This window comes from Triturus cristatus, chromosome 2_1 (assembly GCF_964204655.1).
Source record: "Triturus cristatus chromosome 2_1, aTriCri1.1, whole genome shotgun sequence".
NCBI classification, from domain to species: Eukaryota; Metazoa; Chordata; class Amphibia; order Caudata; family Salamandridae; genus Triturus; species Triturus cristatus.
Genome location: NC_140581.1, coordinates 510,643,407 through 510,659,065, shown reverse-complemented (window position 1 = coordinate 510,659,065; position 15,659 = coordinate 510,643,407). Strand labels below are relative to the sequence as shown.

General features: G+C 48.3%; 1 protein-coding gene across 3 annotated transcripts in view; it reads right to left on the bottom strand.

Annotated features, from left to right (window-relative positions):
- MSH3 (mutS homolog 3) overlaps window positions 1–15,659 on the bottom strand; it is a 2,607,526-nt gene that overhangs the window by 40,382 nt on the left and 2,551,485 nt on the right. For all 3 annotated transcript variants that reach the window (XM_085632401.1, XM_085632403.1, XM_085632402.1), the window contains one exon: window positions 11,886–12,060. In XM_085632401.1, coding sequence (XP_085488527.1) covers window positions 11,886–12,060 — 175 coding nt within the window. The remainder of the gene's footprint in view (window positions 1–11,885; window positions 12,061–15,659) is intronic.

Sequence of the window (15,659 nt, the reverse complement as noted above, 5' to 3'; positions counted from 1 at the left end):
GCACTATATTCCTAAGGGACTGCCAGCAAGATCTCGCTAACCATGTCTCATAAAGCGTGGGCATACTTCCCCACCAAACAGCTGGCAATGACTGGCCGGAGGGCTAGAGTAGCCGATGATAACATCGGTTTCCCAAATACCTCTCTGTCAAGTAGGCTCGTACGAAATACATTGGAGTTCACTTTGCTGGTGGAAGCCTGACCCACCAGATTTTCTGGCAGAGGGTGCTGCATCAAGAAGTTAGGGTTGTCTGAAACAAGGTTACCTGCTCGTTCACCTGTGGACAGGTGAAAGGATTTGGCTAGGTGACCGTTAAGGTGTCAGTCAGGGCTTCTTTGAAGCGCGGCAAAGGCTCAGATGAAGCCTGCTGAGGTAGCAAAACTTCTGCATATTCATTTTAAATCCATATATAGCAGCTGTAAGTCTAATAACTCTGTACCTTTTATCACCACAGCAAAGTACTCTTGTCTCTTTATTATCTACATGGAGAACACAACCCAGTGTGGATTTTTGTGCTGGATTAGAAGTTGACCGTGACATCGGACTGTAACCTGAAATAGGTTCAGTAGCCACAGACAGCACTGTACAGCAACTGGCAGGTCCACCGATTGAAGGCACAACAGAGGGAGCTGAAAGAGTGTCAGAGATTCAAAACATAACCTCTTTAAAGGCCTCAATCGATTGTAATGTCGCGATGACACCGGAAACTCTTGGTGCATTGGAATCAATCATAGAATTGGCTCAACTGTGATACTGGCTCTTTGGTGGAGTCTGGGAGATAGAGAGGGAACCTCACAACCTCACAACTTCTCAGGTCATGAGTGCCAGGACTGGGATTGAACCCAGCCTAGCATTCTTGTGCTTTTTAGACTTTGACTTACCGGCGCATGGGGGCAATGATGTTTAAATATTCCCAATCCAATCTGGTGCCTGTGGATATTCTAAAGGTGAGCAATCTGGATTATAAGTATCCATCCAAAACAAATATTTCCTGAAAAAGTTAACATGCTCTTCTCCTGCATTAGCGCATATCAAAATCGCAATGCATGTTCATGCCTAAACAAGGTAACATGGATCAATGGTGCATTCCTTGGTGAGGAAGGCAGCAGAAATGCTGGCTTTTGGAAGCTTTCTTCTAAAACTCAAAAGTCTTATATGTGGGAGGTCCTAGTAAGTCAGTAGACTCCTTAATCATCTAATTTTCTTATGGAGTGTGTAGATGTAATATATTTTGCTTTGTTCATATTAAAGACATACCATTAGATTACACAGCCAGAGGAGTGCTTATACCAATTATTTTTTAAGAATCTGCTGGTCATGTACTCAGAATTATTTGGTATCTAGGGATAATACCACCCCTAAGCAAACCTACCCTAAACAGACATGCCACTGCTAGAACCAGGAGATTGACAACGACAACGTACCTATGAACTGGGAAGCAAAAAGGCATTATGCATAATTATAATATTTGGAAAATCATGTGACCATATACATGTGAAAGGTCTACCAATTTAAAGATGTAGTTGTAGAAGAAAATAATATTGAATATAGTAACATCAATGGTCACAGTTGTTGGACAATTGGTGTATTATGAAGTGAATACCCAAAGATGATCCTTGGATTCACAATAATATGAATACAGCATGCTACAACGCATGCTTTTACATCGCGTTCCATAACAACATGGTAGTTAAAAGAACCGCGTTGTTACAACGCGATAACTTTACAACGCAAGTCATTAGATCAGCTTGCACTAGATGGCGCTCCAACATTGGGAACAGTATCATTTGCTATTCCAACTCCACCCTGCGCAACAGTAGGGAAGGTGTTGGAATAGCAAATCATACTATTCCTTAGGTTGGAGCGCCATCTAGAGCAAGTCGATCTAATGACTTACGTTGTAATGGCATCGCATTATAACAACGCGGTCATTGTAACGACCGCATTGTTATGGAACACGATGTAACAACCGCGTTGTAAAGGTTGTTTCCCTATTAATATACCCTTAGCTCAGTGTTGGTAGTGTGGCAAAGTGCAGTCAGGCTTTACTAGAGTAACATGTGTTAAGCATTTCAGAGTACCAACATGGAGGATAAATAATTGACACGACTCAAAAGAAATCAGACACCAATTTATAGAAATAAAGAAGAATTTTACATAAATTTAGGCAGCAAAATGAAGTCAGATAAATACAACCGAAGTTATGGATTTTAGAAGGAAAAATAAATCAGTGCAAATCAGTGCTGCAAAACTTTATCATTGTGGTCAACAGTAAAAAGTACTAGTGACAATCGGTCAACTGCAGGTCGCATGACGTGGAACTCACTGGGGGTAAAGGTGATGCAGGTACCAGGCCCAAGCCACAACAGTCAGTTTGATTTTGCTTGGCACTAGTGGCTTGGGTGCAGAATTGCCCTGTCTGTCTTTGGTGCTGAAGGGGAAGCCGCAGGGAAGCTGATTTTACCACTTACAAAGTGCTGGTGAGGAAACGGGTGCAAAAAGTCGGCAACTGGGGCACTGCTGTGGTTGGTCGAAGGTGCTGTGTAGTTTACTCAGGTTACAGCATTGAGTAATGGTGGTGGTTACCGGACTGGCCACCAACAAGCATTGGCTGTGGTAAGTCCAGCAAGAAGTTATTTTGACATCCAGAGGGCGGGGGAAAACGATAGCTGCCTGAAACGTGCTGGAGGTCAGGAATACGTTTCTCACAATGCACTGGGTCATCTACTTTTGGGCGAGCACGCGGAGGGCTCATTGGCCAGCGATTTGTTGGTTCTGGTACAGTGTTTTTACCTGCGGACTGCAGGGAACTAGGGCCACTAGTCCAAGGGAGTCTGGAGCTGTCTGGCTCTTAATGGGGTCTCTCTGTCAGAGGAACTGGTCTTTGGTCTCGGACGAAGTTGTACAGTATAAGGATAGTTGCCACAGGTGCAGAGCATCACACCTTTGTTTTGTGCGGGTCCTGTTGTCGCAGACTCAGGTCCTCTGTTGCAATTCAAATCAGAACTGAGATTCTAGAACCAGGGGTGCCCCCTAAATGCTAGATTTAGGGGCGTGAGGGGTCTGGGTGCAAGTAGCCAATGGGCAACTAACCCCAGCAGCTAATCCGTCCCTGAGGTGATCACAGCGGGGGGCGGGCAGGGTGTGCCAACATTTCTACCCAGAACCCTCCATTCTGCCACTTTCAAAAGCTGCAGAAACCTTCCTTAGCTGTACAGACCAGGCAGCCCACCCTAGGCGTGTGGCTGGCCTTCTAGGGGTGTACACCACCTGACTACAAATGTTCCTGCCTGCCTGGGTGCACATGTGCCTGGGAGCAAGGAGAGGGCTCTTTCCTCCTTCGGGAGGCAGGCTGATTGCATATCAGAGGCAGTGTAAGCTTTGAAGCTCACCACCTTGATGTGCCACTTCACTAGCCATCCTGTCAGGGAGGGAGGTGTCACCTCCTTCCCGTCCAGGCCATCGTTTCTGACTCCTTAGAGACTTCACACCTCCTGGCAGGGGGTCAGATTTCTGTGTTGGTGGCGGCGGCAGCTGCGTGCTGGCAGCCAGAGCACAGGAAAGGCTGGGGCAACCAGGTGGGCAACCTTTAACCCCTTCAGTGCCCGCCCCTTTCCCCGCCCTGTGCCGGCCGTTGTATTAGCGGGCGGGGTCTATGACGAGCTGGACTCGTCATGGGCACAGCGCCACCGCGGCCCATGACGAGTCCAGCTCGTCATGGGCACTGAAGGGGTTAAGTTAGCCACCTGGGTGCATGCCACATTGACTCAGACATGAGAATCATGTCAGGGGTGATGAGGCACGTTGTTTGATACCAAACACAACATATTTTGGCTGTACCATTAAGGAGCTGGCAACCTCGGGTGTCCCAAGTAGGCACTGCTGTTTACTTATAGTAGCCCTTAATGGAAAAAGGCTACTATAGGGACATATAGGCTTGCACTTATGTATCCACACCTTTACTAAAAAGCCCCCTTCCTCCTGGGCTCAGGAGTCCTTTCTAAGGAGTGACTGGCATATATTAAAAATAGTGTTTTGACCTTGCCACACATGATGAGGGCAAAGTCGCGTTCAATAGTTTTGCATTGCTCCTGCAGTCTGCAATGGCAGAACTGCTGTGATCTCTTTACTTGGGTAACTCAGGGCAGCAAAAACAATGCTTCAGGCCCTGGTGACCTATTAAAATCCCATGCCCTGGGTACCACTGGTACCATTTACCAGGGACTTATAAGGTAGTAAAGTCCTTGCCAACTGGAGTTTCCAATTCACATGTATCAGTTTTTGGAAGAGAGCACTGGCACTAGGGCCTGGGCAGCAGGCTCCAGTGTACTTTCAAAGTCATAACCATCAGCATTGGAGCGAAAAGTGGGGGATGACCACACAGAAAGGTCACTTTCCTACAACAGTTATAACAAGAATACATTTTTAAATAGAAAAAAAAGCAGTTTGATAGAATTATACATAACCGCAGTTATTAACCAGCCAATTAAATGTATTTGCATCATCAACGTTCGAAGAAAAACACTGCCCTATAAGTTTCAAATCTGTAATAAAACGTTTCTGAAAGATCTCAATAATTGATCTTTCATTCAGTGGTGGCATATCCCAACATAGTTATGGTGCCCTAAAGCACATTTAGTTGAGATACCCTTCACAAAATCATTCAAGAGGCAGCCAAGTGCTTAAACAGGGTACATGTGGTCAGACACGTGGGAAAATAATTCATAGAGATAATTCTAAATGGTTTATATGTTTTTTGCTCCAACATGTTACAAATTCAAAGGCAAAGATACTTAGGTTTACGGGACTTGGCTGCTGATGATGGCGGACGCGTGAGCTGACTGCTCCGCACCAACCTGGCTTTTATCCTGAGACATTGAGGTCCTGGCTGGCGTCCTTCCCAATGACAACATGGCTCTGACAGAGGGATCAGGGATCTGGAGACAGACTTGGGGCCCGAGCTGAGCTGTACAAGGTGCCTGGCCTGCCACGTGGTGGGTTCGGACTCCTGACCTCTGAGACCGGGGCCACTGGGAGCTGTTAGTGCGACCACAGCCTGACTGGGTCAACTGCCCGCGCATATGGGCGGAGACCAGGCCGGAACAGGGCCGTGGCTGCTGTGGTAATCGACGTACCGGCCCCGACTTGGAGCAGGGCTGTGCAGGTGGAGACAGCGGGTGCCCGCTAGGTGCCTGCGGGTGTGGGGATGACAAGGGGCTCCTGGGCGGACGAGATTGGTGATACTCAGCCTTGCTGAGGATCGGCCGGCTGCTGTTGACGTGCGACAGAGGCCATGGTAGTGCCTCGATGGGCGCCTAGTGAGTCGGGAACAGGTTGCGGAAGAGTTGTGTGACTGATCCCCCTCAGTACTAAAAACTCGACGGCCGGGTCGTGGCCTGGTGATCGACTTGCCCACGCCAGAGGCCTGGAGGACGAGACATTTGGAGGCCTGCTTTCCCCCCTCCTCCTGCCCAGATAGAAGACTCTGCTCTGACAGGGGGAGGCCCAGACCAAAGCGAGAGCCTGGTGTGGCGCACCAGAATTTAGGTGGCCTTGCCTTGCTTGCCTGAAGATTGGGGGCAGCCGTGGGGGCACCCTGATGAGCCCAGAGCGGGGTGTGGGAGTGAGGGGTGGAGTGCCCCCCCATGATATTCGAAGCCCAGACCAGGTATAGTGATTGGTCTGATACCAGTTGGGACCTGGTGTATGGTACTGAAGGCGGGAGAGCCTTAAACACCTGGGGGCATCCGGAGGGCCTACTACGTAACTGACCAGTCTCTCCTGGGCCTGCTCTGAGAAACGTGGAGGCGCGCAGTCACCTGCTGCTCACTTGGTGACACCCAGGAATCCCTGTTGAGAGTCGCCTGCGGCCTCTGGTGAATACGAGGGGCCTCGGTCCCTGCAGCATACAGACACTAGTGGGCGGGTGGCGGCCCTTCATCGGTACACACACCTTACTGAAGATGGGTAAACCCAGGGCCTGCATGGCAGAAGTGCCGACCTTCACAGAGGGAGTGCTGTCGGAGCCTGTGGAGGAGAGGCAGGGTGGGGGGGTGACACGGAGGACCCTGTGCGGCAGCAATTGACTAAGATTCTGGAGGCTATTGCTGATACCAAAGCCACCTTGCACCAGCATTAGTAAGGTGTCTGTTGGGCTGTTTTGCCCAGGGCAGAGCACAAAAAACTCGCAGAGCGGGTTAAGGTGACAAAGTCCTCCCTTGCTGACCTCCACCCTGCGCACAAATCACTATCCACCAAAGTAGTGGAGCTTTTGGACAGAGTCCACAACCTTGAACGTGGGGTGGAAGATGCGGAAGGCTGCAATAGGAGGAAAAACAATAGGGTGGTTGGCCTACCTAAAGGAGTGGAGGGCAAGGACATGATTGCCTATCTGGAAGAATGGCTTAGAGCAGCGGTTGCCCCAACAAGCCTCTCACCCTTCTACACCCTGGAGAGGGCCCATTGGGTCCCGGCCCGCCTGCCGCAGCCAGGGCACCCGCTGCGACCGGTCGTGGCACGGCTCTTGCACTATAGAGATCGTGACTTTCTGATGCAAAGGGCTAGAACTGTTTGCCCATTATTTGTGAACAATAGCAAGGTCTCAATATTTCCAGATTACACAGTTTAAGTGTAGAGGAGGAGAGCCTCCTTCCTGGAGGTTAAAAGGGCTCTGAGGGAAGAGGCTTGCAGTACTCCCTGGGATTCCCTGTCTGGCTCAGGATTGTACTGGATGGAGCGACGCACTTTTGTGATAATCCGGCGGTGGCTTGGGAGTGGTTAGAGGCCCACAGATCTGGTTCCGCACCTCCGAGGAAGAGTCTTGTTATTGCCCATTTTGATTAGAAACCGAGACGGAGGCCTTGATGGAAAGGTCGTAGGGGCAAACTGGGGAAACCCAGTACCTCGCAAACTAAAAAGGAAAGGCTGGAGCTCTGCAAGCAGTGGTGGCACTCATGAAGGGGGCCAGGAAAGGCTTGGAGACTTGCTCTCATTCAGTGAATGAGACGGAGGGATCGGGCTCGGACTCCTCACGGGCTGACCGTGGCCCAATGCCATTGGTGACACCGGGTACCGCAGACAAAATCATCTGACGGCCAACCTGCGAGTCCCAGAGATGGAAAGTATGGAGTGAGACTCCTGGGGACTGTTGGGGGCCCAGCCTGGTGAGAGCTTTGGTGGAAACGGGCTGGTGTGGGCAGGTTGAAGACCTTTGGCCTTGGAACTGCAGCCAGCACCCCCTCGGAGGGTTGAACCTGAGATTGATTTGGTCGCCTGTTGGTTTTGATGGTTTACCTGAAGTTTGGGTGGTTGGTCGTTGCCAGACTGCTCCTGGGATGGGAAGTTCATGTTTGGGGATATTTTTTGTGTGTTTCAGTTCATTTTCATTGCAAGAGTTTTTTTTTTTCTTTTCAGTGGGGGGGACGGGGTGGAGGGGGATCCCTGGAGGTTTTCTGCATTTCCAATGCCAGCACCTAATTTGTTGTGGTTCCTGACCTGGAACATTCAGGGGATGGTCTCTGCTGTGAAGTGGCTTGCTGTTTATAGTTATTTGAGGAGGCAAGGAGTGCAGATTGCTCTCTTACAAGAGACACACCTCACTCAAGGTGAGGTGAACAGATTGAGCCGGAGGTGGAGAGGGCAGGCATTTGCAACCTCATATTCAGCATATGCCAGAGGGGTGCTGATCTGGGTGAGGGCGGGTGTCCCCTTTGAGCCAGAGCATATCCTTTTAGATCCTAATGGCAGATTTGTCCTGGTGGATGGGAGGTTATTAGGGAGGGAATTCACCCATGGCAGTGTGTATGCTCCCAACTAGGACCAGGCAGCCTTTTTTCAAAATATCTCAGCCCCTCTGGCAGACTCTTCGGGGCTGAAATCCTTCTGGGTGGGGTTTATAATTGTGTATCAGATGTTATGCTGGATCGCTCGACAACCCCATTGCCTAGGGCCCAGGCTCACCGCTGTGCTACTGGGTTCCATGAATAGATGCAACACAGATGTATGGAGGTCACAGCATGTAGATGGAAGGGATTACTCATTCTACTCACCCACCTACCAGTTGCATACTTGGCCGGATGCCTTCCTAAGTGTTTCTGGACTGAGCCTCAGCATCACCCACACTGAGTATCTGGTGCGCACAATTTCAGACCATAGCCCCCTCCTACTTGATTATAAACCAGTGGGAGACCGTCCCCTGATCCCGCTATTGCTGTTTAACCCGAGGGTCCTTGAGGACACGTGCTTCAGAGAAACTCTTGGCACTGCCGCTGAAAATTACCTCTCAGTGCACGTACAGTGTCTACGGCCTTGTGGGGAGGGAGGCATTTAAAATAGTGGTGCACAGACACTGTTTGGGGAATTCAGTAGGTGTGCTGCACGAGTTACACTCGGATTTGGAGGCTCTTGAGGCCCGCCTCCACAGACTGGGAAATGTGCAGGGTATGGCGGCTGCAGATTCAGTAGGTCAGCAGGAAACGCAATGACAACTTCAGGAAGCGCTTGAAAGATTGCGTTGCCATGATTATAGAAGTTACCTCACGAGGGTTGAGGATGAACAAAGGTGGCCTGGTCGGATCCTGGCATGGTTGATGCAGCCAGAGTCTCGTGGATCTCCGATTACGCAGCTGTGGGCAGAGTCTGGGAAGATCGTGTATAACCCGGTGGGGATTAATGCCTTGTTCCGGGATTACTTTGGAGGGTTATGTAGTGCACCCCCGCCCATCTTCAAGAGGGTCCGGAGGGATTTCTTTGATACTTTGCAAATCCTGGTGCTGGACCCACAGGCGCAGAAGGTGCTAGGGGGTCCAGTGACAGAGCAGGAAGTTTGCGTGGCTATTACAAGTATGGCTGCTGGGAAGACCCTGGGCCATGATAGCCTCTCTGCAGAGTTTTTCTCTATTCATGCTGCGGCTATAGTGCCTCGGCTCCCTGAGTCTACACGCGATGCAGTGGTGATCCCCCCTCCCCAAGACTTAAACCCCAGGGCTTGTACAGCGGACTTTAGTCCACTTTCCATGCTCATTCTGGATTTTAAAACACTTAGCAAGATTCTAGCTCTCCGCCTCCTTCCGTACATGTCCACCCTAGTTCATGAAGATCAGAACATGTTTATCCTGTCTCAGTGTACGTCACATAATTTGCATAGACTGTATACAGTGTTGTTCCACCCTGAGATTCAGGCCCTCCCGCGGGCAGCCTTTTTGGCAGTGGAGTTTGAAAAGGCTTTTGATATGGTCCACTGGGATTTTCTGTTTGAGACCATGGAGCGGATGGACCTTAGGGGTACGTGGGTGTGGTGAGTTAGGCTGCTCTACGGAAACCCTACAGCATGTGTTAAGACTGACGAGTCGGTTTACCCACAGTACAAGATCTTTCGTGGCACCAGGCAGGGTTGCCCATTATCGCCACTTTTATTTGACCTGGCAGTTGAGCTGTTGGCGGAGGTGTTCCGGGAAGGGGAGGAGGGTCTGGGGTTGGTTGTGGGTACGCGTTGGCATACAATTTTCTTATATGCCGATGATCTTTTAATTTATCTGGCTGGCGTGGTGGAGGGCTCTGCTATGGCCCTGGCCCTCCTGAAGAGGTTTAAGCATGGGCCCGGATTGAAAGTAAATAGACATAAAACATATGTGTTCCCTGTGTCACCGGCCTGTGCCCAACCTCTCGACCTCCCGACGTATCTCAACTGGGCAAAAGCCACTTTTCGATATTTAGGAGCGAATATTTGCCACTCCCCCAATGATCTTCGGGAAGGCAACCTTGGGAGAACCATTCGAGCGCTTAAATCGCCTGTTCCTTTTTGGTGCTCCCTGCGAACTCCCTATCATAGCGCGGATATCCCTATCCAAGATGATTATGCTCCAGCGCTTATTGTACTTTTTGTTAACCTCCGACCGCTATTTCCCCTAGCTAGTTTAGTCAATTGCACTCCTTATTGCGGGACCTTATATGGGATGGGGGACGGTAGAGGGTGTTTTTGGATACCCCACTGTCTGAGGGCGACTTGGGAGTATAAAACTTTGAAATGTATTACTTGGCTTCCCAGTTACAGTGGGTTGCACAATGGCTGGAAGAGGCTGCAGCTTGTAGAGACTGGGTGGACAGACTCCGGAATGCCACCACCCTAATAGCTAAGCTACTCGGTTCGGCAATTGAGTTGCTGTACCAGTCTATGTTACTGTCCACAGCTATGCATTGCTAGAGGAGATGCAGGGAAAAAACTGTCTGGACTCCACTGTATACCCCATTCTGGCCCCTGATCGGACTACCCCATGGGAAACCCCTAGTGGTATTCACAGCAGAACACTTGGTGGCCTGGATGACGGTGGGGCTAGAAACAGTGGGGGACTGCTACCACTTGAACACCCTTCCTCCTTTTATGACCCTGGTCGAAGATTCGGACCTCCCACCAGACAGTTTCTCCAATACGAAGCCCTGACTCAGACTTTTAAAGCCCTATGGGGAAGGGGTAGTGAGGAACCTGCAACTCACCTGGTACTGCATTCCCTGTTGACACTAGGTACTGCACAACACCAGGTGAAATGGTTTTATTGCTCATTAACTGAGACAACTCGTGGCCCCCTTTTAAGACTGCGTGGGCGATGGGAGGCGTTCTTTGGGAGGGGCCTCACAGATTCATAATGGAACAGGGCCCTGGCATATCCTAAATTGTAGTTGGTTAATACAAGGCTGAAATGTACGCAGTTTAATTATCTGCATATTACCTACATGACCACCCATAGGTTTCAGGTTGTAAATGGTGGTAAAGGTCTGGGTTATCCAAGGTGCAAGCTTGAGGACGCAGATTTTGTACAAATGACTTGGGCAGGCCCTGAACTATGCCGGTTCTGGGAAGAGGTATTGATGGTGGTGGGCACGACACTGGGCCGCACTCTTACTTTCACAGTGGAGGTGTGTCTACTAGGGCTATTACACCCCCCCCCGACTGCCAGGAAAGTCGGAAATAGATTTATCGGCCTCATCTTAGTCTTAGCCAGATGCGAATAGCTATGGCCTGGAGATCCACGAGCGGGCCTACGGTTGGGGTCTGCAGGTGTGATGTTTCCCATTGGGCCGGAGCAACAGAGCATTGACTAGGAAGGAATCGAGAGGACTCCGAAGGAGCCCCATCGCAGAGCAATGGAGGGAAGTCCTAGACACTTGGGAACGCCTGGAGAGGGCAGACAGTGATGAAGTGGGGGACAAAGTGGGAGATTAGCCACGAGGGAAACATACGCCCATGGTTGGGGATCCTGGACTCGAGGGCGGCTTGGCCCCGTTGGATTACTGATGGATGAGGGGGGCTATCGGAACCCCAGTAGGCTCTCCTTGTGGCTGGCCGTGCTTGGGTTGTAATGGTTTACTGGTGGTGGAGTGTACGCAATTGACCCCTGCGGACCCCTCTGTCCTGATGGATGGTGCCCTCGCGCCCTTGTATCCACCCCTGCAACCCGTGACGCTCTCTATACCACCCTGCGCATATTGGTTATTAGTTGAATTAATTACGTTATATTATGGGAGGCATCCTTGGAGCAGTTCCTTTTTCACATAGAATAGACCACCTTAATTCTATAAATGTGTTATGAATCAATGTACCATTATGCCACTTGATGACTGAAGAACTGTTTGTTGTTAGTGGTCTACATGCTGTAGATTAAAAATGCTAATAAAAATATGTTTTTTTAAAAAAGACACTCAGGTTTGCACAGTAATTAAAGGGAATCCTCCAATTAAGTTAAATATTAGTAATCAATTATTTGCTCATAAACGTCATAAAATGATATTTTCATGTGTTTATTCTGAAGTATTTTGATATCGGAGAACGTGAAAAACTGAATACCTTTCTTTCATAATAACATTGACTAATGCATTATATTTAATCTCACCTTTTTGTATTTACTATTTCTTCTAGTTCATTGGACTTTTTAGCTGCTTTCCTCAAGACTTCCTCAGGAACATCTGCCAGTTTTGCAACATTTAGGCCATAACTTCTACCAGCTACGCCTCTGGTTATTTGATACAAAAAAGTGATAAACTCAGGGTTCAGTTCCTTCTCCAATCCTATAGAAAAAACAGAAGTAAATGTCTATTATGCTATGAGAACAATCTATATGCACTGTTACTAGAAAAAGTACTTATTAAACATACTGAAGGTTTAAAAAAAAAACTCAGGCTATTTACCAGTGAAATGGCAATCCTGAACGTGGCACTGGGGATCTGAATAGGTTAAATGTCTAATGATACCCAAATTACACTGAGGTGTGAAATTGTTTGCCTTCTGGCTAGGCCTTGCAGAGTAACCGTGCAGTATTTCATATAGCTGCACTTTGTTCATGCAAGGCTAGGCCTTGCAGAGTAACCGTGCAGTATTTCATATAGCTGCACTTTGTTCATGCAAGGTTCTCAAGAGACAACTGCTCAAGACTAGGACCACAGTTTGTTACACGGAATCCTGATAGCGAACAAACAAAGCTTGCAGTACTAAAGACTGTTACTGGTTGTCCCAAGATTAGGGAAAGATCAGCTGCCATATGTTAGAATGGTACTGCAAAATATGATATCATTTTCATAATGTTTAATAAATGAGGGAGGTCTTATATTGGCAAGACTGAAACAGTGGAACATACAATGATAGACACGAGGAAAGACTACAAGGGCATGTTCAACCAGCGACACAGTAGAAGGACCACAGTGGCATATACAACCATTAACATTAACAGTGAAGAAGAACCACAAAAGAATGTACAATCAATGGCACAGAAGAAAGACAACAATGGCACAAGTATTCTTCGAGCTGCACACTAACAATGAACAGAAACCTGCTGATACGACCTTGGGAACGGAATAGGAACAAGTAAAAATTATAATACGGTATATTATTTGTCAGCTGTACTTTTTTCAACAATCATTTAATGTAGCATTTGTTTACCACATGACAACGTTTATTTGTTTAGAAACGACATAACAAATAATATAGAACATTTATAAATGTAATTTATGGATTATACTTAAATTAAACATTCCCGAATATGACTCTGAATATGTTAGTTTTAGAGGTGAGGTGTAATCTACAAGGCTTCTACATTCACTAGAGAATGCTGCTTTATGCTGTAAACAATGCACTTCCTGGATTACAACATAAGAATTTCCTAGGATGTGGTATGATACATAAAACAGTCAGGCTACAGACAATGCGTAAAGTATTTGTGCAATACTTCAAACGCTAATAAAGTGAAAACACCACACAAAAGGGATCCCACACTAAGTTAGAATAACAGAACTCCAAAAAGACAAAAATTCAATTAGTATTACTGGACATGTTCAGTTTTAAAGATGTTAGTGAAAATAGCGCCAAAACGCACGAAGCGCAGCCTGTGTATATCTAGGTGTGCCAGACTGGGACAAAGTCCCAAGTTCAGGCCAACCATAATGGACCGCAGGCTCGCTAAAGGGACCCAGTTAGGCCCACTTAACCCAATACCTTAAATCTTGTTCTGTGGAGCATTGCAAGAATCTACCCCGAAAATGTGTTGTGCAGCCGAGGTGACGCATCAGTTCCGAGATGCGGTGAGGCTGTGATGTGAGGGTCTGCGTCGTCATTGAGAATCCCATAAACAGGGCTTGCGATGCGAAGTCTGGCATTGAGGATGCCACAAGCAGTTGTGGCGACGAGTCGGTTCTAAAGAGCTCCTGGGGGGCTCCAACGCAGAGCCGGGCGTCATTGTCAAGGCTGCCATCAATGAGAGATGCGTGGGCCTTCGCCATGGATGCATCGCGCAGTCTGGGCGATGCGGGTCTTCGCGACGGGTTCCATCAGCGCTGCGGCACAGATACATCGGTCCTGCTCAGATTTGCACTTGGATCTACTAGGGATGACTTACGTCCACTTCCAAGGGTCCAGGACTGAGGTGGCACCATTTGGCAAGGTAGACTTACAGATGGCAGAGTCCAGGTGCAGATGCAAGGTTGTTGGAAGTCTGTTGTGTCCCTCAGACTTCCGATCAGAAGGCCAGCCAACTGGCCTTTGGAGTCATTTTGGGTTCTGGGATCAAGAGAGGCAGGTCCAGGCAAGATGGCAGCAGGCAGAAGGGCAGCAGTTCCTTTAGTGGGGCAGTCCAGCAGAGTTCCAGTCTTTTCAGCAGCACAGCAGTTCTTCTTCCTGGCAGAGTATCCACAGGTCCAGAAGTGTACTGAAAAAATTGATGTCTGGGGTTCAATATTTATATCTGGGCCTTCCTTTGACGAGGCAGAAGCTTCATGTAGGTTTCTCTTTGAATCCCACAGGCATCCGTCCTTCCCTGCCCTGGCTCCAGACTAAGTACAGGGGGTTGTGCAGCCTTTCTGTGAAGGCAGTACACAGCCTATTCAAGTATAATTAGGGCTGTACCCAGCTATGCCCTCCCATCCTGCCAATAGTGGACCCTACAGACACACCTACGCTCTCTATTCTGTGTGGCTGTCTAGGAGGAATACAAAAATCTCAAATTTCAGCTACACCCAGTCGTGACCCAGAGGAAGGCTGTAGGCACCAAGTGGCTAAGGCAGGAAAAAGGCAGCTTTCTAAAAGTGGCCTTTTCAAAATCGTAATTTAAAATACGACTTCACCATGAGACAGTATTTTTATTACAATTCTAAAGACACCAACCATTAACTGGTGCCTGTTTCCATTTGGAAATTATCACTTATTAGATGTAATGAGGTAACTCTAATGTTGACCTATGGAAGAGGTAGGCCTTGCAGTAGTGAAAAACAAAATTTTCGCTACCAGGACATGTAAAACTAAAAAGTACATGTCCCACTTTTTACATACATTGCACTCTGCCCTCTGGGCAGTCCACTGCCTATCCTCGGGGTGACTTACATGTATTAAAAAGGAAGGTTTTGCCTTGGCAAAGGTTTATTTTACCATGTCGAAATGGGAGTTTATAACTGCACACATAGGCAGCAATAGCAGACATGAGACATGTTTAAAGTACTATTTCAGTTGGTGGCACAATCAGTGCTGCAGACCCACCGGTAGGATTTAATTTACATACCTTTGGCACAGGTAGTGCCACTTTACTAAGACTTATAAGTAAATTAAATATTCTAACTGGATATAAGCCAACTCTACCATGCTTTACGCAGAGTCCTAAAGCCAGCAAAAACAATGACAGCAAAACAGGACAATGAAAGGCAAAAGGTTGGAGGAGAACCACGCCAAGGATGCAAGATTTACTTACCTCAGAATATTCCTCAGGCATCTGACTGTATTCAGACGTTACTGAGCAGTACCCATGCACACCAGTAGGTGGCATTGTTCATTACTGCGTCTGCACCATCCACGCTGGAAATGGTGTGTGCACGTTACCTATACAGGTGCCATTCCAGCAACCATGTCCTATTTCTCGGGCCTTCTGACCTGACCTCTGGATTCCTGCTCCACGTGGTCTATGGGACCTACATCCTCAGCCACGAAAAGGCTGGGACGCCTGTTGGCCTTGGTGGCTGGAAAGGTATGGACGAGGATGGGGCCCCTTCCATGGCCACAAGGGGTTTGGTAGGCGGACTGGGGAAGACGAGGGGCTATAGACAAGCCCAAGGACCTGGCTGTAGCTCTGCTGTCCTTAAAGCGCTCCAGCGCTGAGTTGCCTTCTCTCCAAGAAGGCAAGAGCCATCAA